The sequence below is a fragment of the Callorhinus ursinus genome, unplaced genomic scaffold (assembly GCF_003265705.2).
Source record: "Callorhinus ursinus isolate GAN/ISIS: 27379988/994484 unplaced genomic scaffold, GSC_fseal_2.0 scaffold7, whole genome shotgun sequence".
NCBI lineage: Eukaryota > Metazoa > Chordata > Mammalia > Carnivora > Otariidae > Callorhinus > Callorhinus ursinus.
In genome coordinates, this window is record NW_027397069.1 from 26847265 (window position 1) to 26870351 (window position 23087).

At 36.5% G+C, this 23087-nt stretch overlaps 1 protein-coding gene across 5 annotated transcripts in view; it reads right to left on the reverse strand.

Annotated features, from left to right (window-relative positions):
- Positions 1 to 16106: 16106 nt before the first annotated feature.
- The window catches only part of UCHL3 (ubiquitin C-terminal hydrolase L3), a 43482-nt gene continuing 36501 nt past the window's right edge, over positions 16107 to 23087 (reverse strand). For all 5 annotated transcript variants that reach the window (XM_073894439.1, XM_025875058.2, XM_073894441.1 and 2 more), the window contains 3 exons: positions 21737 to 21812; positions 16920 to 16978; positions 16107 to 16324 (listed from right to left, as the gene is read on the reverse strand). In XM_073894439.1, coding sequence (XP_073750540.1) covers positions 16241 to 16324; positions 16920 to 16978; positions 21737 to 21812 — 219 coding nt within the window. In that variant the 3' untranslated portion in view covers positions 16107 to 16240. The remainder of the gene's footprint in view (positions 16325 to 16919; positions 16979 to 21736; positions 21813 to 23087) is intronic.

The following is a 23087-nucleotide window of genomic DNA, read 5'->3' on the forward strand; positions in this document are numbered from 1 at the left end:
TGGTTGTTTCCATTAGTCTCTCTCTAACAACACTGCGTCAAATATGAATTTTTCTTTATAAATGGTAATTTCATTTATTTGCTCAAATACTCAGATGGAAAGAGCTATAGGGTATTGTGAACTCTGTTTCAAGTCCGTTCAGGCACCAACCATTTCTGTCTCTTTAATGATGCAGTTTACATATCAGAAGTCCCAAATCCAAATCTTTGCCTTCTACTATCAGTCATTAGAGTGTTTTATCCTTCTGTAAAGATTTCTACAGCTCTATAGAGAAAAGTAACCTACTGCAGGAATTTAAAATTAAATTCACAACAATAAAACATCAAGAATATTATTCATTTTCCCAAAGAATTTGAGGTACCTTCCAATATTTAAAAACAGTACAGTTGTCATGTGTTTATACATTGGTGATGAACTGTTGGTGGGAGAAAGTGATACAATCTTTCTTGAAGGTAATTTGACAAATATTTAAAAAAAAATAACTACTCATACTTTGTTGCAGCAGTTCCACTTCTGGGCATTTATCCTAAGAATATGAAGAAAGATCTGTGCACAAAATGAGCAACTGTGGTGGACACAGAGTCACTGGCCAAATCTTCTTTTGGAGGAGTGTGGTCAGCAGGTAGCCTCCTGCTGACCAGCCCTTTTGAAGTCTGCCTCAGCTGCAGAGTGCAGCCTCCTCTGAGCTCATGGTCCTCTCAGAGCTGCTCTCATCTGGTGATTGAGTGACTGTACACTACAAAAGTCCAGTCATTTCCACCCAAAACAGATTACCTTTGATGGGCCCTTTCCATAAATATGAGGCCTGGGTCACAGTTAACTTCTCCCTTGCTCTTTCCTGCTTCTTCCTTCTTCGTTTCACGGGGGCCAATCCCTAATAAATATCTTGCTCTTCAAACTCCATTTCTTTCAGCTTCTGGAGGACTAAACTTGTGATAACATGAAGCATTCGTTAAAAATAAAAATCCCAGCGTGCCTGGGTGGCTCAGGCGGTTAAGCGTCTGCCTTTGGCTCAGGTCATGATCCTGGGGTCCCGGGATGGAGCCCTGCGTTGGGCTCCCTGCTCAGAGGGGAGCCTATTTCTCCCTCTCTCTCTCATGCTCTCTCTCTCAAATAAATAAATACAATCTTTAAAAAAAAAATGAAAATCCCAAGCAGTCTAAACTAACAACAGGGACAGTGGAGTAGATTACGTTTCTTCCATAGAGTGGGTTATCACTCAGTCATTAAAAAGGTAAAAGGCAATTCTATAACCCAAGGAGATGTTTAAAAATGTATATTGAAATGGATAAAAAGCAATGTATAAAGCAGCCTAATATGTGATTGCATTTTTAAAATGCATTTTGCCACATAGAACGAATTAGAAAAAATCACCCAAATTTTAATGCCAGCTATTTCCAAATGGAGATATTGTGCTTCTCTTTTACAAGTTTTTTGCAAAAGACATATGCATTACTTTTATAAATGGGAAAATAAGTATGACACAAAGATATGTCCAAATACCTTTTTTGGCTCTCTCATCCCACAAACTTCAACCTCCTCCTGCCTTCCCTGACTTGGCAAATGGTACCACACCTAAAATTTGGTCTTGTCTTTCACCCCCATATCTACCCCATTCCCATTCTTGTCCATCTATTTCTTTAGTATCTCTCCAATTGGCCCCTCTTATCAATCCCCATTTCTACTATCTTAGGTCAGGCCATCATTTGTTCTCAGCTAGATGTCAAAAATCCTATGACCTTTCTAAAATGTAAATCTTATCATGCTACCAAAACATCCCACTTCCCATTACTCCTCAGTGACTCCCGGTTGCCGTTTTATATTTTTAAAGATTTATTTATTTGGAGGGGGAAACCAAGAGTTAGACGCTCAACCAACCCTACCACCCAGGCACCTGTCAGTTGCTTGTAAGAGTCATTTGATGGTTTCCAGAACATTAAGTGGCATCTTCCAGGATTTGCTCCTGCCCAGACCTCTAACCACATGTTTTGGCCCATATTTCGCCCTTTGTGAGAAATGTGCTTCCCCCTCTCCTTGCCTGGCTTTCTCTGACTTATTCTTCCAGGCTCAATTAAGGTCTCTTGCTTCTCAATGTCCTTCAAAACATCTTTGCAGATAGTCATAGGCTAGGTTAGATATCTCTTCTTTATGTAATCATAGCCCCTTTCATGAGGTATTATTTATTTTTCTTGTTGAACCATGAGCAATTTAGGAGTGTGTGACACATATCTGGTATTCAACAACTGTTTATTGATGAGAGTGTATGTGGGTATAAATATATATGTATTTAATATATTTTAACTCTTAATGCACAGAAGTAATAAAATATAGTATCAGAGTAGAAAATGCTGTTGATTGCTGCAGCTAATACAAGAATTTCCTCACAGCAGGGTTTCTAAACAGAAGTACAATTAACAACCCAGACTAGATAATTCTTTATTAGGGGAATAATCTTGTGCATTGTGGGATGTGTAGCAGCATCCCCAGCTCTAACCACTAGGTACTAGCAGCACCCCTGAATATTCAGCAACCAAAAATGTTTCCAGGTATTGCCAAATGTCTCCTGGGGGACAGGTGGCAAATCATCCCAGTTGAGAAACCACTGCTCTACAGGAAGAGACTGGCTTTGTCAGTTGATGCTTTGGTAACCTAGAAGTATAACTCAAGCCCAAGTTTCTTGTAACACGTGGGTGGAGTAGAGAAGAGTTAGGGTGAATTAGAGGACAAAGGTTATTCTGTGTTATAATACAGGAAGAGGCAAGGGAGAACTGGACTGAATGAGGTCTGGGCACAGATTATAAGAGGAAAGGGATCTGGTGACTGAAAAGATGTATGAGAAGAGACAGGCACAGTGCAAATTCTAACAAAAGAACTGAATCTATACTGCGGTTGCTTATGATTCAAAAAGTACCAGCCCTTATAAGTTCAAAGATAGCCAACATCTGGATTGTATATATATTTCTCATGCTTATATAATACCTTTATTAATGGGAAGATTCACTCTTGGAAGATAGATAAAAAATATATTAAATATAAAAATTGTTTGTTTGCAGGTGATATGCTCTTATATAGAGAAAAGTCTAAAGACGCCACCAAAACACTTAAAACTAATAAATGATTTCAGTAAAATTGCCACAGAATACAAAATGAACATACAAGAACCAGTTGCATTTCTGTACACTAACAACAAACTATCTAAAAAAGAAAGAACAATACTGTTTACAATATCTTCAAAAAAATAAAAGACCTAAATAATAAATTTAACCAAGAAGGTGGAAGATCCATACACTGAAGATTAGAAGACTTTGATGAAAGAAATCAAAGACACAAGTAAGTGGAAAGATATTCATGTTCATGGATTGGAAAAATTAATGTTGTTAAAATGTCCATAGTACCCAAAGCCATCTATGGGTTCACTGCAGTCTCTATCAAGACTATGCATCAGGAAAGGATATTCTCTTCAATAATTGGTGTTAGAAAAACCGGATGTCATGCACAAAAGAATGAAATTGGACCTCTATTTTTCATCATTTACAAAAGTTAAGCTACAATGGATTAATTATAAAACCTGAAACTGTAAAACTACTAAATGAAAACATAGAGGAAAAACTCCTTGACATTAGTCTTGGCCATAATTTTTTGGATGTGACACCAAAAGTACAAGCAACAAAAGCAAAAATAAAGAAGTGGAAGTACATCAAATTAAAAGGCACTGTACTACAAAAGAAACCGTCAACAAAATGAGAAGGCAAACTACATAATGGAAGAAAATATCTGTAACTATCTGATAAGGGGTTAATATCCAATATATATAAGGAATCCATATAACTCAATAGCAAAAGCAAAAGAAAAGAGAAATGAAAAAAAAGAAATCTGATTTGAAAATGTGCATAGTACCTGAAAAGACATTTTTCCAAAGAAGACATACAAATGGACAACAGGTACATGAAAAGATGCTCATCCCTCATCATCAGGGAAATGCAAATCAAAACCACAATGAGATTTCACCTCATACTTGTCAAATGGCTAGAAAAAAAAAACAAAAAGTAACAAATGTTTGCAAGGATGTGGGGAAAAGGGAACACTTGTGCACTGTGGTGGGAAGGTAAATTGATGCAGCCACTGTGAAAAGTAGTATGGAGTTTCCTCAGAAAATTAAAAATCAAACTATCATACGATCCAGCAATTCCGCTTCTGGGTATATATCCAAAGGAAACAAAATCACTATCTCAGAGATATCTGCAACCCCATGTTCATTACAGCATTATTCACAGTAGCCAAGACATGGAAACAACCTAAGTATCCACTGATAGATGAAGAAATTGTACATACACATACAAAATGGAATATTCAGCCATAGAAAAAGGAAATCCTGCCTTTTGGGGCAACATGGATGGACCTTGAGGGCTTTATGCTAAGTGAAATAAATCAGAGAAAGACAAATACTGTATATTTTTATCTTTATGTGGAATCTTAAAAAGCCAAGGGCTGGGGGATGGGAGGTGAGGCATAGAATTAGAAGTTGGTCAAAGGGTACAAACTTCCAGATATCAGATGAATAAGTTCTAGGGTTTTCATGTACAGTATAGTGACTCTAGTTAACAATACTGTATTATACACTTGAAAGTTACTAGGAGAATAAATCTTAAGTGTTATCACCAGAATAAAAAGAAAAATGGTAATTACGTGAGGTGATGGGGTGTTAACTAATCTTATTGTAATCATTTCACAATTACATGTGTATTAAATCATCACGTTGTACACTTTAAACTTAAATAATGTATGACAATTATATCTCAAGCTGGAAAAAAATTCATGTAAGCAAAAAATATATACATATATAATGATAAAGTCATAATTGTCCCATCTTTACCCGCAAAAATATATCTAATAGTGCTAGTAATTAAAGGATTATGATGTTGCCAGTACTTACATAATGACATTCAGGCAAGTAGATTCAATTTGATGGAAGCCAGAGAGAAAAAAGAAGCTAACGTGTTACAGATAATGACTAAGAAATGAAGATAAGAGGAAGGATATAGAAGGGAAAAAATCTATGTGAATCCATATTTTATCACTTCCCAAAATGTAGACAAACCGTGAGGAGGTTTTTAGTATGGCCTTAGGATGGTGATGAGTGCTTTGCTCAGTGGATGAAGACAAGGGTCCTAAATTTTCTTCTGAACCTGCTGGATGGTTAACTGAGAAGGAATAGATGAGAAGCCCTTGGGGGGCGCCTGGGTGGCTCAGTTGGTTAAGCAGCTGCCTTCGGCTCGGGTCGTGATCCCAGGGTCCTGGGATCGAGCCCCACATCGGGCTCCCTGCTCTGCGGGAAGCCTGCTTCTCCCTCTCCCACTCCCCCTGCTTGTGTTCCGTCTCTCACTGTGTCTCTCTCTGTCAAATAAATAAATAAAATCTTTAAAAAAAAAAAAGAAGAAGCCCTTGGTTCTTATCAACCTTCCCCCTGTGTTCACAGACATCTCATTAAGAGATCAACTGAGATTGTAACTTTCAAAACATGGGACCAACCCCATAATAAGAACAGTTAGTTATTTTCTTCCTACTGTAAAAATCTTAAGAGTTTAGAGTTTGGCTTTTTTTTTTTTCTTAACATGTAGAACAGTTTCCTATCATTGAACTCAAGTTATTTGACATAAAACCTAGGACTTTTTCTTGTTGTTGTTGCCATTAAGATCCTGCATCTGCATTCTAGCCAGAATTGGAAAACCACAGTATAATTCTCTAAGTGGTAGCAGTGAGATCAAAAGGACTTACCCTAGAATTAGCTTTAAAATAAACTATTGGGGCTTCTGGGAAAGAAGAAGAGAATGTGTATTTACTAAACTTCTCTTCCTGAAGTCCAGTGAAATGAGTAAACTCTGTGTTTTCCCAAGAAGGATATCCTTAGTAATTATAATCACATAAAAATAGTCAAGTCCAGATTTCTCTAAAACATACTTATTTTTTTCTTTGTTATTATGGTTTGGGAGAGAAGTTCTACCTGACTTCATTAAGTTTACTAAAAAAGAGCAACAACTATACTATCTGTTCAAATTGTTCTGCTTTTAAAAAGGGAGGGGAAAAAAATAAGCACAGGGTTTACTGTATTATTAATACTTTAGAATTGTAATAACCATTGTTTACATTCTGAAATGGACCCATAGAAGAAACAGCTCATCCATTATAGCAAACTTAATTTTATATAGTTATAGGAAACAATTCTTTTTTTAAAAAAATATTTATTTATTTATTTAACACAGAGAGACAGCGAGAGGGAACACAAGCAGGGGGAGTGGGAGAGGGAGAAGCAGGCTTCCCGCTGAGCAGGGAGCCCGATGCGGGGCTCGATCCCAGAATCCTGGGATCATGACCCGAGCCGAAGGCAGACGCTTAACGACTGAGCCACCCAGGTGCCCCAGGAAACAATTCTTTTAATAACCCTTTCATTCTCCCTATTATGTGAGAACTAGCTACCTATTGATAATATATTACCTTCAGAAAGGAAAGGATTCAAAAACTACAAAATAGACTGGCCTGAGAAACAAGAGACTCAGGTTGTGCTCCTGGGTTTACCACTGGTACTAGGGTACTAGTCTGGCCTCAGTTGTAAGATGACAGATATTTTTAAAAGATTTTATTTATTTATTTGAGAGAGTGCACACAAGTTGAGGGGGAGGGACAGAGGGAGAAGCAGGCTCCCCCACTGAGCAGGGAGACTGATGTGGGGCTCGATCCCAGGACCCTGAGCCAAGGGCAGCCACCTAACCGACTGAGCAACCCAGGTGCCCCAGTTGACGGATTTCTAACAAAGCTGTTTCTTATTTTCATACAGTATGAAGAAATCTTACAAAGAGCCATAAAAAGAAGCCCTTGGTTGTTCTCCAGAGTCCCAGGATGGCCATGATATCATGCTGAGACACGTCTGGTGCTCCCTCGAGGATTGGAGATTATCACAGAAGAGGCTAGCCTCAGACCCAGCTCAGCCAGAAGCTTCCGTACAAAAGGAGGTAAAGGAGTTTCCCTGAATGTGGGGATCACTTGAGAATGCTCCCAAGGATCATGAATGAAACCAAATGGTCTATGAGGTAAATCACCAAAGTTCCCAGGAGTTCTTACAGGAAGAATGCTCCATCCGTGACTCTACTATAAATTTCTTTGGTCCCTGTGGACAGAAAGAGACCAGTCAGGCCAAACCATTTCAATCCTATATAACTGAATTCAAAACAAAAACATGGGACATTGTGGCTTTCTCAGGACAGAGAAGACAACTATCTACTCCATTTCTGCTAAGACAGTTAATTACACTTTTGTCATGGATCAAGGCTACACACACAGGCGCGCGCACACACACACACACACACACACACACACACACACACACACACATTCACACCCCTCCACAGATTGCACATACGTGTATCTTCTTCCACTGGATCTTTGAATAATTAAAGGTAGTGATTAGGACTACATGGCTTTGTTACTTCAGGAAGTATTATAATGGACTCCGTTTTATTTTTGCAGAGATAGGCTTCTGGGTATGGTCTAGGTAAGAAGAACGATATGGGGGAAAAGGCCTAACACTCTGCTCTGTAAAAGGTAAAGAGCTATTTATTGTAGACAGGAAAAATTCTTTGTGAGATATATTGGAAATGCAAAACCTTTTGTTTTAATTTGTACAACAAAATAATTTTACAGTAATATTTCGTGCCAGAAAAATTATTTGCCAAAGAGGTGGTTTATTCATTAAACCATCATGGCCAGAGAAAAGCTTATTGGATGCTAAGTCAAAGAGCAGGAGTTATTAATTTTTATTTTTTAAATTTTTTAAAAGATTTTATTTATTTATTTGACAGAGACACAGCGAGAGAGGGAACACAAGCAGGGGGAGTGGAAGAGGGAGAAGCAGGCTTCCCACTGAGCAGGGAGTCCAATGCGGGGCTCGATCCCAGGGATCATGACCTGAGCCAAAGGCAGAGGCCTAACGACTGAGCCACCCAGGTGCCCCAGGAGTTATTAATTTTTAGATCTGTTTTTAATTGATATCCTGACATATTCAGCCAATGCCATGAGAGAAAATAAGCTCTTCTCATGCATAAGTAGATTTTCCAAATCAGACATTAGTATTATCTATGTTTATTGCCCTATCTGTTGAATAGATCTAATGTCAGGTTAGGATGGTGGTCATAAATCAACATGTCACCCACCATAAGTATCCACTTCTAGTTTGGTCCCTTTGAAAGGAGTCCCCGGCTTATAATTCTTAAAACTCTTAAAAGCATGGCTAGAGTAGGAGCATCAATTATGAAGGTGGTACTTACAGACAATTACAAGATTTAGAAAAAGAATGAGAAAAACTTTTCAAAGTTAAGTCCAGAAGGATCTTAATAACGCTGGGTTCACAAATCTAAGCTAAAACTGGCTTTGAGTAGCTTCGTTGACATTTCCGCATGTCCTTAACACCTTGTTTGTGATAGCATCTTACAAACTACAACATGCTTTATGCTACCTTAATGTCCTCCATCACCCAGACATATCCTATTGTTATAAGAGATCAATAATGATTATAAATTTGCTAGGAGGGGCTAAATATTTGCAATATTGTGGCTACCGGCAATAAAAGTTCAGATTGAATATGCCTGGGGATGTTCTGCAAGATTGACTTAACTTTGTCTCAGTTGTAGTATTTACTTCCTAACCTCCTTCTGACTTCCTCTTTTCCATCAGCATGTGTTCCAGAAGAAAGCCAAATGAAGGCATTATGCTTTAGAGCTTTCAAAGCAACAATAGAGAAGTCATCAAAGAACTATCATTACCTTCTGTGCTGCCAACTCCCTCCGTGGTTTGTAGCCAGCCCGCACCTACCCAGACATGGGCACTGATCAGTTGCCTCCATATTTCCAGCGCTCAGAGGCCTGTTGTCAGCATAGGAAGTAGAACTGTAAAAAGTGGAAACACTGAATGTCTGAATTTTCTTTACAGCAGTTGTAATAATAATTAACATAGGTTTATATCACAACCATATATTGAACTTATCTGAACTCGTTTTGTTGTTCTAGCACCATACTGGAATTTATCAAAATTCAAACAGCTTGTAAATGAAGCATGAGCAGTTATAACTTGAAATGTTGAAATAATTATTCAGGGTGATTTAGATTCTGTAAACATAGCTATCAAAAAGAAAAACAGCATTCTTGGCCCTCAAGAGTAAGAGATTCAGATAAAAATGTTTTCCTAATGAGCAGTATGCTTCAGCATAGTATTATTACAGGAAAGACCAAAATTCCAATCATCCTTGCTAAATTGCATGTCTGCTAACTTCAGCTATTTTGAGATTTTTAAAAGTTAAACCATTTCTGAGTTACAGAAGAAATATGCACAGTTCCCTTGTGCATGGAAACAGAATGTGATCTATTCATTCCATCTTCTTATTCAAATTCTTTAGAAAATTAGGTGAGTCTGATGATTCATGACACAAACTTTAAAATTATGTTCAATACAGCTTATTGCACTCACTGGGGTGATTGTGATAATAATCACTATAACTTTTGGGTACTGGCTTTTATGTACTACATTTATAATTCTCACAAAAAAACCCACGTAAGAGTACTTTTATCTAATGTGTTAATAGTTTGCCTAAGACCACCCACGCAGAGACAGAACCAAGACTCAAACCATGTCTAACACCAAAGCCTGAGCTCTGTTCCTGAATCTATGACATTTAGATAAATTTTTTGGTAGAACCACTACATTTTATGCCATAACTTCAGTATCATGCTGTCAATCAAGCATTGTGAAAACACTGAGATTCTTTGTTTTATTTGGGGGGGAGGGGCAGTGGAAGGGGAAGAGAGAGAATCTCAAGTAGGCTCCACACCCATCATGGTGCCCCTGATGCTGGGAAAGGGTATTAATTGGATATTAGGGGGAAAAATTCTCCCTTAAAAAGTTCTACCAGCCAGGATCTCCAAATTCTATAGGAGTTTAATTCTCCTGCCAATGGTTTACCTCTTCAGCTGGGTTCTAGAATTACCATACTCAAAGTGGAGTCTTCAGACTAGCAGCTTGAGTGCCTGTTAGAAATGCATAATCTCAAGCCCTATATCTAATGGCTGAATTAGGATCTGCATTTTGGCAAGATCTGGCATCTCCAATGCTCATTCAAGTTTGAAATGCTCTGCTAGATGACATATCTTATCCCCATCCCCAATTAGATCCCTCAATCATCCCATTTCTTACCTGTGTTCTCAACTTCTCTCTGCTGTTTTTTTGTTCAGTATTGTTTACCCTCACATAGAAATACTCTTTTAAAAGTCCTCTGCTGGGTGCCTCGGTGGCTCAGTCAGTCACATCTGCCTTCAGCTCAGGTCATGATCCCAGGGTCCTGGGATCGAGTTCTGCGTGGGGGTGGGGGGGAGGACCCTGCTCAGCAGGGAACCTGCTTCTCCCTCTACCCCTCCCCCCTGCTCGTGTGTTCTCTCTCAAGTAAATAAATCTTTTTAAAAAAATTTTTAAATAAAAAAATTAAAAAATACAAGTCCTCTGCTGATCCTGCCTCCACGCACCTGAGACATTTCTCTTTTCTCAACCATGTGCCTTGAAGGAGGTGTTTGTACTCCTTGAATCTATATCTCCACCTCCTGTTTGTGTCTCAACCCACTGCAATATAGTTTACACACCAAATATCATCTGGCCCTCTACTATATGCCCAACACTGTGCCAGACTCTGAGGATAACCTGGTGTGCAAGAGACATGGTCCTTGTCTTCAAATGACTGTCTCTGAAATTGTTTTGACATGGATAACCAACTGACTCTAAATTACCAACTCCACTTTTCATTCATTATCAGATAGATTCAGCTGTCTTCTGTAAGTCAGAGATTAAAGAGATTTTGCAAAAATGTAAAATACTGACTGCTATTCTACTAACTTTTTAAAGAAAATAGTTATTTTTATAATATTGTTCTTCATGTTAACAAATGGGTTTATTTTTATTTTAAAATGAATATTCTGAAAATGTGTCTTAATCTCTAATATTTGTAGGTCAACAGATAACATCCCTATAAAAGTTTTCTCTCTCTGGGCCCCTCAATAATTTTTAAGAATGTGAAGGGGCTTCTGAGACTGAAAAGTTTGAGAGCAAATAGATCCCATTTTGAAACCAGGTTAGTTGCTCAACAAATTGCTAAAATCTACATAGCTGTCAACTATACAATTAATATCAGAGGGACAAGAATAAATTGGCCTAAGCATTTTCTATCCTATGTTTTATTAATTTGGCTAAAGACGTCACTTTCTCTAGGCATTTCATGTACAGTAAGAAAACAATAGTTGACTACTATCCCTGAAAAACTAAAAGCTTTCACAGGAATATTTTTAGTATCTGAGATGATATACACTCTTGTCTCCTGAAAACGGAAAACAAGGTAAAAATTAAAACAGTAAAGTGAACAGTTGGCTTTAAACATTCCTTCTTTCTTTTGCCCACAAGCAATATTTTCTAAAGTTCTGAAAATCAATACCATTATGCTCTTATCTTGAATACTTCATGTGTACCTGATTATCAAGCCATACCAGACTATGGCTTTAAAAGCAATTCTATTTATCACATTAAAATGAAGAAATATTTAAGGCATTTGCATTTTGTTTATAAAAGAAATCAATTTCTCAGAAGAATGCATCTTTTAAATTATACCCAAACCATGAAATATGCTTTGGTCTCCACCATAAAAATATGAACAATGTAACATTCCCATTAACTGTGTACACTATTATCAAATGTGTGTAGTTCTTTAGTAGTGATGAAGGACAGGAGGAACTTCTGGTTCCAAATACTTCACATTGGAGGCGGAATAAAGAAAAATAACTTTTTACTGCTTAGCCCTAAAATAAAATGCAAATGTAACCTGTTGCCATCTTCTACTACAGGTAAACTCTCAGTATGCAGCACGACTTTTCAGCAAACAGGTTTTAGGACATTTTTAAATGGTCTAATTTACAACCTTTGCATGTGTTGCAAGTCTCTCATGTTTGGATACAAATAAAGCCTCAAGCAATTTTTCATCTTGTTCTTACAGAACATGTGCAGGACAGAGACTTTATCCTTCAGCTCTAGAAGAATACAGTACTGAACATAACTGTTATTTAAATACCAACTATGTTTACATGTTGTTAAAGGGCACATTTTGCATCAACTAAAATGTGTCATTCACATTATTTGGGATTTATTCTTGACCACATGGATTTTTATTCTAAATAATTCAATTTATACTCATAGCTGTCTTATAGATTAGAAAGTCTTTATTATATATTTCTAAGCCTTTTAAAGATTTTATTGATTTTAGAGATAGAGAGAGCAGGGGGAGGGGCAGAGGGAAAGGGAGAGAGAGAACCTGGAGCAGACTGCTGAGTGTCGAGTCCAACGCGGAGCTCGATCACACGACCCTGAGATCATGACCTGAGCTGAAATCAAGAGTTGGACACTTAACCCACTGAGCCACCCAGGCCCCCTAAGCCTTTTAAATAATTGATTTTGCAAAACAGCTTTTAGTATAGGTTATGTATATTTAATGCCTCTAAACCAAGGATTCCCAACCAGCCCAACAATTAGACAATAAGGTAATGCTCATAAAATATAGCCTTTATTGTCTACATAACTTCCCATGTATTATCTAGGTGTGGACCACGCATAATGTCATACTGGGGACTCTCACCTATAATGTAGGTGGAAGCAACAGACAGGTTCAGAACCACTATCTTAAAGAAGTCCAGAGAAAGAGTTAGAATAACTTTTATTCAAAGGCAAAACAAGTAAAAATATGCAGGAAACTAAGGCATGGGGATTGGTCTGATCAACTGACACCATTGGCACCAAGACAATCAATGTTCTTCATTACACTGAATCATCCACATCACAACAGATTATGCAGGTCATACTCGGAAATCAAAAGAAGCAAAAGAAGTGACAAAACTTACTTTCGGTTATCTGAAAACTCAGTATTGGTTTTTCGTAGTAATTTTCTTGAAAGTACAAGGAACCTCATTTTAAGATCTTACCAGAGAATCTTAATAAAGACATTATTAAACTTTATACATGTGTGTACAAATCCTTCTAAATTAGCTAAAGACCTTCTGCAATGATTACATACTTTTCAAAGTGGTTTTACTTTAATTTCATATTAAAGTAAAGGATTTAAATAATCCAGAGGATTTAGACCAAAGTTATTTGCCTATTCAAGGTACAAATGTGTGAACATGTGTGTGCACATATATATACGTGCATATACATATCTATATGTTAGTTCCCCGATAATGATATATACACAAAAATATATACATACGTACAAATATATATGTGCATATATACACATATATACATATATGTAAGCTTTCTCTAAAGGAAATTTCTACAGACAGAAAAATGTTTTAAAAGTGATGAAAATGTTACTTTTTGTAATTTTCTCACAAGCACCAATATAAGAATCATAAGCCTATAGGTGCTACTTTGAAAGATACTATGGTAGACAGATAATAGCTGAAAATCTCTCTTAAACTATATTATTTTAAAATGAAATAAGCAGGTTATGTGTTATACACAACCCAATTACAAAGCTTACCTAATAAGCACTGTACACCAATCTAAGATGGAATGAAACTAAATTTAAATCAGGTTTAAGTAATTTTTATACAGTATTAAAGATGGTTTTCATTTAAGACATATTAAAATTTGATTCACCCCAGAATACAGACAACTTCTGTTTTAGTCACAAATGAACATGGAAGGGCATCTGGGTGGCTCAGTTGGTTAGGCGACTGCCTTCAGCTCAGGCCATGATCCTGGAGTCCCAGGATTGAGTACCTCATTGGGCTCCCTGCTCAGCGGGGAGTCTGCTTCGCCCACTGCCCCTCCCCCCCTCTTATGTGCTCTCTATCTCAAATAAATAAATAAAATCTTTAAAAAAATGAACATGGAAAATATTAGAGATTAAATATGGATATCATAAACTCTATTTCAATACTTCAAAACAAGCCATTACACCCACTGAAAGGTGATGTTTAGTCAATTTCCAAAAGTACAAGTAAAAACATTTAAAGTTTCAGTTCTATTTAGTTCTATTCCCCCAAATATATTAGTCATTAACAAGTTCCAGAAATTACCCATGACTTGACCACCCTTAGTGTCTCTCTTCAAGTTTCCATACAAAATTAACCATCAATTTCTTCTACAAGTGCTAAATTTTAAGAAAGTGACTAAACAAAGTATTATAGTTAATAGAGTAGTAGGACTAAAATCCTAGACATAAGAGAAATAATGTAAATTTTTGGTAATAAATGCTAGGAGAAATTCAGCCAGGCAATAGGCAGAGACCTGTTTAGGAACACTTAAAATTTTAAGATAATATACAAAATAGACGGGAGTACAAAATGCAAATAAATGATGGAACAAAAGAGTAGAACACTTGGTTGTTACTGGCAGGACAGAAGCACCATCCTCATATACTATCGGTTGTTTCAGATGATTTCTTCATCCCTATTGCCATCATTTCATTCAGGCACTCCTCACCATAGGGAGTTTAAAGGTCTTCGAAAGTGATCCTCCTCATTATAGTCTATTTTTCTCTAATCCAGTGCTTCCCAAACTTAATATGCATATTCATTACCCAGGGATCTTGTCGAAAACCCAAGTTCTGATTTCGTAGGTCTAGGGTGGGGTCTGAAATAATTATTTTTTACCAAGTTCTTAGGTAATGCTGATGTAACATTTTGAGTAACATAGATCTAATCCATTCTGTAAGTCACTGCCCCATTACTCTTCCTAAAATACCACTTATCTCAGGTCACTGCCTCAGGAATCTAGGTTACCTCAGTGAATCAGGTATACACATTTACACTTAATGACTGTTCCAGAACTGCATTCCAATTTGGTCTTTCTCCTCACTGCTATACTCATTCCAACCCAACTCTGTATTTTTTCTTTTTTTGAGGTAAAATATATATACAGTGAAGTGCAAAATTCAATGAACAAGTCAATGAGTTTTGATAGTTGCATACACCTGTGTAACCCATACTCTCCCCCCCAAAATACAGGGCATCGCCATCACACTAACCCTGTGTTTTGACCCAGCTCTATACTCTTCCACCTTTCCTCTGCCTTCCACCTATCCTTTAAGACACAGCTGAAGCCCTCCCTTCTTCAAAACACACATCAAATTCACACACACAGCTCTGTCTAAATTACCGCTTCTTTTAAGAATGGGCCATCACCGTCTCTCATTGACCTCCTCACAAATTTCTCTGCCTCCCTTCTTACCCGCTCCCCAGTATATTATCCACAGAGGAGTCAAGATGATCTTCTAAGATTGTAAATCAAATCAGGTCATTCTCCTGCTTAAAACCTTCCATGGCTTACCATCACACTTGCAATAAATCCAAATGCCTTTTTCTATTCTGTGTCACTCAGCCCCTCCTCCTCTGACCTCATCTCTTGACACCTTCCCCTTCACTTTCTATGCTCTGGTCCTAGAAGCCTTCTTCTGGCCCAATAGCCCAGTGAGATTTTCCTACTTGAGGGACTCTGCATTCATTATTCCCTTTACTCTTCTCTACCACCTTTCTCTCACTGGCTGTTTTTTTTTGCTATTCAGATCTCAACTTCACAGCTACTTCCTCATAGGAGCCTTCCCTGACTACAGAATCTAAAGTATCCACTCAGTCACTCTCTCACCCAAATCGGACTTTGCCTAGCATCTAGCATTGGTGTGTATCTTACTGATGCGTTCTTCCTATCTTCCCACAAAAACACAGGCTCCACGACTGTGGAACCTGTGGACCGTGTTCACTGCTGTAACTCCTGCCCCTAGATCCGCGTCCAGCTCATGACAAGTCGATGCTCCACAACTGCTTGTTAAGGAAATAGGTCAAAATATGATATGTCATATATTTATACTATGCAGATGGAAACTGTACCTGTGCCCAAGACAAAATCTTCCATGAAATTTAAAAGAAAGAAAGTTATCGCTAGTCCTCAGACAAGGTAAGTCGTTCACAAGAAAGAAAGGGGAGAAAAGAATGACAGCTTTAATGTGCAGCAGAAATAAAACTCAGATTAAGTCAAAGTTTAATTCACATAAAGTTTAATCAGTCAAGTTAATGAAAATATCAAAATTTTTGAGTTAGTGTATGGCAGCAGAAATTTAATTTTTGTGGCAAATAATACAGTATTTGGTGTTTCCATCACTGACAAGCTATGCTGCAGATAGAGCAATGGCATTGAATCTCAATTCATCAGGGTCACGTTCCATAAACTTCTTGCAAACTTCTATGGCATCCTATGGGGGAAAAATGTGTAATTTTTCACTTTATAAACATGTGTTTTCCTTTCAAATGATAAGTGTTTCGTATTTTCCTAATTCATACTAATCTTACATCAGACTTCTTTTTCCAAATGCAAAAGAATTTAAAGCACACACAAGAAAAGCGAATGGTTGGTAGCCTAATTTGCTTAGTACAAAACTGTAAGATATAGTAAGTGTTCTTTCTTAAAGTACTTTAAAGAAAATTTTCACTTGAAAATTACTATTTCTTAGCCACAAAATTTGTTCACAAATCTAAAAATCTCTAAGATCAGGATCAAGATACAAACGATGGTATCTTGGATTCAGTGAAATATGGAATATGATGTGCAACTCTTTCAATACTATTCTTATCTTTTTCAAATTTGATACTTGTTCACACAAAGAGCTCTGAAAATCTCTTCATTTGCTATAGATTTTTAACACTAACTCAGAATTTTCTTTTTGAATTTTCTCAAGAGTATAAGGATCCAGATTCAGAGAAAATGTTATTCAAGAGATCTTTAGAGATATTTTAAAGATAACAAGAACATTAATAACACTTAAAGTAGCCAACAAGTTTTGTTGTTACCTCTAATAAAGTTTCATCACTAGTTTCCCCATGGTTAATTGGAAACGGTTTCCGTCCATCTGTGGAAAATGAACAAAGAGCTGTAACATTTAGCTGCTTATACAGGATAATGTACTTCCAACTTCCATTTTCCTCTTTCCATAGTGAGGCGAAAGTTAAAAGATACTGAAAATAATATATCCTAAAACACATATTTTAAATGTGCTACCTATCAGTATTTTTTATATTAAATGTTATTAGAACCTTGCTTCCATGTTTGAAAGCCTAAATTATCTTCATAAACAGAATTTATAAGAAATAAACATTGGCTTTAATTTCCTTAAAAAATGAAAAATTCCTAAGTCAGTTTTTAAAAAGCTACAACCCTAGTTTCTACCCTCAGGAATATGAAACATTTATTTCAAATCAGAAGGTTCCTAAGACTGACATGCTTATACCAATGAAAGGGAGCCACCACAAGATTTATATATTACTTCTACTAATTATGTAGCACCAAGGCAGTAAGTAGTATAGACCAACAATCTAAATAACCTAGGGTTATTTCACTGACCACCAATGTTAATTAAACACAATTATAAACATCTTGAATAAACTAATACTTTATGAATGCTATGAAAAAAGGAAAAAGTCCAGTATTATATAAACTCATCCTAACTCAAGTTAACTGATACTCTATATCCAAATCTAAATCTCTATGTCTTTTAAGTGGCACTTCATGGGGTGCCTGGGTGGCTCAGTCGGTTAAGCGTCTGCCTTTGGCTCAGGTCCTGATCCCAGGTCTTGGGAGCAAGCCCTGCACTGGGGTCCCTGATCAGAGTCTGCTTCTCCCTCTTCCCAACCTGCTCGTGTTCTCTCTCTTGCTCTCTCTCTAATAAATTCTTTTTTAAAAAAATGTGGCACTTCAAGTTCAATCCATAAAACACAATCCCTTCTATAATTTCATGGCTTCCAAATGTAATAAAAACGTCTGAATCCATATACATACACAGTGATAGAGCTGGACTGATAGATACCACTGTGAAAGAAAAGTATGAGGGAAGATTAACCAAACAAACCAAAAGGCAAAATGAGACAATTATTAAAGCCAGAGAAATAAAAATTTATTTATTTGAGAGACTGAGAGAGCGAGAGAGATCACAGAGGGAAAGGAAGAGGGAGAAGCAGACTCGCTGCTGAGCAGGGAGCCCGATGCGGGGCTCGATCCCAGGGCCCTGAGATCATGACCTGAACCAGACGTTCAACCAACTGAGCCACCCAGGAACCCCAAGTTTTTTAAAAAGTACATTAATTATGGCTCAGCTGAGACTAAATGTTTCTGTGGTCATAATAATATAACTACAACAGAACTGGGAGAATAGGAGAGAGGAAATAATCTATTTCATGATTGGGAGGGTGGGTGAGGAACAAGAGTGACACAGGAAAGCTAAATTCTGATCTTCCTTGTGGGAAGTGAAGAAATAATACTGAGGCTACTTCCACCTCCAGCCAAGTTGGAATAACTGGTACCGGATGACGCCTTCCACTGGAAACAATGAAAAAGTTGGAGGAAATGGTTGAAACAGTTGTTCTTAGACAGGAAATAGGTAGCTTTTATGTGAGCTCAACAGTAATAGCTTTCTGCCAGTTCATGAATTGGAAACCCACGCAGAGCACAACAGTCTTAATGAAGAGACTGAGGAGAAAGAGAGCGTGGTTCAGGAATTTGCACAATATCAGAAAGAAGGTGGGTCCCCACTTTGCAGAACTGTTGCTCTGTATGGGCCTGGCCAGGCCAGGATCAGTTGGGAGCAAGTGCGGGGGGAGGTTCAAGGAGAATTGTGTCTGGGTCTGAGTTTAGGCTGGGATGGCTAAGAGCTTGTTTATATACAAGAAGAATGGGTAAGTCAAGAAATATACGAAGGGTAATGGAGAACACTAGAATAAACTATATATTATTAGATTTAGAAGTGTTAATGGAAATGCTTTTTAAAAAATTTTTATTGTTATGTTAATCACCATACATTACATCATTAGTTTTTGATGTAGTGTTCCATGATTCATTGTTTGTGTGTAACACCCAGTGCTCCATGCAGAACGTGCCCTCCTCAATACCCATCACCAGGCTAACCCATCCCCCTACCCCCCTCCCCTCTAGAATGCTTTTTAATATATAAAGATATAATTGTGGGTACGTCTCTACTCATATTCACATATATGTATGTGAGTCTATTTTTCTAATACATACAAACATTTCCTACCTTTGTCCTCTGAGAGGGCCTAGAAGCAATGATATCTTAGTAGCAATGAACATACCTACCACCCAGATATTGGTTCTAAATTATCATTTTCCACTAAAAGGAACCAGGGCTCTATGGAGAAGCAACTGAATAACAGGGCCAGGGCACAGAAAATCAAAGATGAGTCTAGTCTTATTCCACCTGACAGAAAGTACTTGAAGAATGACAGAAACATATCAAAAGGACAAAAGGGCCAGCTTGAGGGGGTTCCCTTCAAGGCCAATCTGGGGAAAATTTAAGCATCAAAACAAATTATGATAATGAACTGTATGTAACCTTTTGAGTGAAATATTAATCCATGAGTCCATTCTGACATTAATGAATGAATAAGGGAAAAAGGAAAGCTTCTAATGGTGGAGGAATTTTTTTTTTAAAGTACCATTTGGCAACCATCATAGTGATAATCAATTAAAAATCATTAATGGATGCTAAATCTGATAAAGGCTTAATGAGAAACTACATTTACATAAGCTCAAAGTATCTCCTGATAAGATATTTATTAATTACTTACTAATTAATAACTAACATATTAACATATTAACAAGTTTAACAAACTTGTTAACTTTATAATGGAGAAATGCAGATACCACCTAGACCAAATGATAAAGATCATCATCACCAGTGATGGGACAAATCAACATCACGAGCCTCCTGAAATGATGTGCTGAGAACATAGCACCACTTCTGTGGTGTATGTGCCAAAAATGGATAAATCATGAGGAAATATCAGGCAACTCAAATTGAAAAATAATCTCAAAGTAACTGCCCTGTATGCTTAAAAATAAATGTCAAAGACACAAGAGAAAAGAAAAGATTGAGGAACCATTACAGATTAAAGGAGACAAACGTGACAACTAAATATAACACACAACCCTGGATTGGATTCTGAACCTATAGAGGACATTGTAAAAATCAGAATAATTTGAATAGGGTCTGTGAATTCAATCGTAATATGGATCGATGTTAATTCCCTGATTTTGACAGTCATACTACAGTTATGTAAGACAGTATCCACCTGTTTTGAAGAAATACATACAGAAATATTAAAGAATAATGGGGCATTGTGTCTGCAACTTATTTTCAAATGGTTCAAACATATTAACTGAATCTGGGGAATCTGAGTAAAGGGTTTATGGGAACTCTGTATACAATTTCTATAATTTTTATAAAAATTTTAAATTATTTCAAAATAAAAGTTTCTTAATGTTTCAGAGTATTCCTGTTACTCCAGGTAGACAATAAATCGTTAGTTATCAGTTTTCTAATCTGATGATTCAATCAGTTCTGAATTCACTTTCAAACCCATTGTTCTAATTTATCCATAAAGGGTAATTTTATCTATTTAAAAATATGTACTTCTCCCCTCCTACATATGCCATTAATGACATGAAGCCCTAAGGAAAAGGAAGAGGTGACAACCAAAAGATGAGTAACTCAGTTCCTTTTATCCGTTAACCTTACAATTTAGTATGGAATAAATATATTAAAGATAACCACTATTCTTGTGGAATGATTGTCCTGTAGTAATTAACTTGCACATGTCTACAATCATACAGCCTTATTTTTAAACAAATAAGGTCACTTTGAAATGATTTTCTTTTCTTAAAAAACCTATGCTGTTCTCTTAATCACTGTTTTCTTTGTGTGTGTGTGTGTGTGTGTGTTCCTTCAAAATTTATTTTGCCTCTCATCATGACTGGGTTTAGAGGCAATGGACAGAGGTGAATGTACTTTAAAGGCCAAAGCTCTCAGATGGGTAGAGAGCATGTTTCAAGAATCTGGGAACACTGCAGGACAAGAGAAATATATGATCAGGCCCCTGAAGATTATTATTTCATTACATAGGTAATTCTATATTGCCAAATCACAAATAAATGTACATAATATATGTTCTCTGTATTAGCAAGTATTGTGCGTGTGTTTTAATAACTGCTAGCATTTTCTATCACAAATATTTTTTATTATGTTATGTTAATCACCATACATTATATATAATCACTGTTTTCTATTCACTAACTCAATAGTTTTCTTGCTCAATATTCCTTTAGAATTTATTAGGAATCAGGGGCGCTTGGGTGGCTCAGTCATTAGGCGTCTGCCTTTGGCTCGGGTCATGATCCCAGAATCCTGGGACCGAGCCCCGCATCGGGCTCCCTGCTCGGCGAGAAGCCTGCTTCTCCCTCTCCCACTCCCCTGCTTGTGTTCCCTCTCTCACTGTGTCTCTCTCTGTCAAATAAATAAAATCTTAAAAGAAAAAAAAGAACGCTGAAGTGATTTAGAGGAGTTTCCTATGATTTTTACTTATCTGCTTTGCTTGAAATACAAAGGTGGTATGCACACTTCTTTGAATTATAACGTGCTTAAACAATGAAAAAAAATATTTTTTCTAGTAAAAAATCTTAAATGGAAAACTTTTCATTATGCCCACTCAATGTTAAAAGGCAATTAATATTAAACACAATAAATGCCAACAGTCCTGCTAATATAGAGGCTTTCCCACTTATCATTTCCCTCCCCAGAGTAAATTTAAATAGTTCTTACCTAATTCATAGAGATGCCCATCTACATGAACTAATGCAATAAAATGAAGATCTACTTTTTCATCTATACTTGGTGCCTGAAATAGGAGGGAAAAATACATATTATGCATGTTAGTAGTCAAATCAATCAAGTACATGTAAACACATACAAATATGAAATGACATGAGAGAACATTTATCTAATATAATTCAAGGTTTATTAACCTTTGATATGGTAGGCAAACAATGAACATGACCACATTTATGACAATGTCCTCACCCATTAACCAGGAAAACATCAGCTAAAAGCCTATCTTTCTTAATCTCAACTGATCTAAAAACCTTTAATATTGTTGAACCTTGGAAGCCCTGGTGCCTAGCATAACACCTGGTACCTAGTAGATGCATAATGCATACTTGCTGAATGAAATGAATGCATGAACTCATTTGTCTAATTTTTGATATCTGAAATAAGAAAGGTTAAAAAAATTTATAACATAAACAGTTAAAGAAACTCTTTTCAAGCTAAATTTTAAGACACCAAGAAAGTGAATTCTTTCCTTAATGATTTGAACTTGATAATCTTTTTTGAACAATGTAATATGTCTTAGAATAAAATAAGTCTCATTATTCATCATAGATTCAAAAAGTTTAAAAATGAATAAATGCAGGAAACCAGCCCAAAAGAGTAAAGGGGGGGGGAAGATAAAAGCAAATTAACGTGCAATTAACTGTAACCTATGATTTTTTTGCCTGCTTTCTTAGTGAACTACTTGAAATTAAAATTAAATTACACCTAGTTTTTGTTGGTTTTTTTTTTAGTTTACCAAATTCAATTTGCATTAAGCAATATCTGCTACATTTCTTAGAAATGTAAATAAGTTACCCCAAATCAATACATGATTAAATGGCACTGCCTATGAAACACAGTAAGCTACACAGTTAACACTGATGTATATTAGCTGTATCTCAAGTCTTAAATGGTTTCTGAAATAAAATACAATCACTATTAAACGCAAGTGCAAATTTTAGAGGCAAACGTTTTAAAGAGGCATAAGTCAAATCACATTTCATATTAACATCCGATAACACAATAGTGTCTGAAATGTAAAGTTTATACTTTTTTCACCTTCAGATAATTTTATAATTTTAAGTAGTTTTTTTTAAAGTAGTTTTAAGAAGTTTTCAGATGGAAAAAATTGAAAGCGACAGAATAAACATTACTATTTTGGATTTACTGAATATTTCTAAAACATGTACAGAGAGAGTGACTCATCTAATCTCACATTATTCTTCAGAGATTATTTCCCTCCAATTATGAATGGGAGAATCTCAACATAACAATGTGACAAACTAGCTCTTCCTAACTTCAA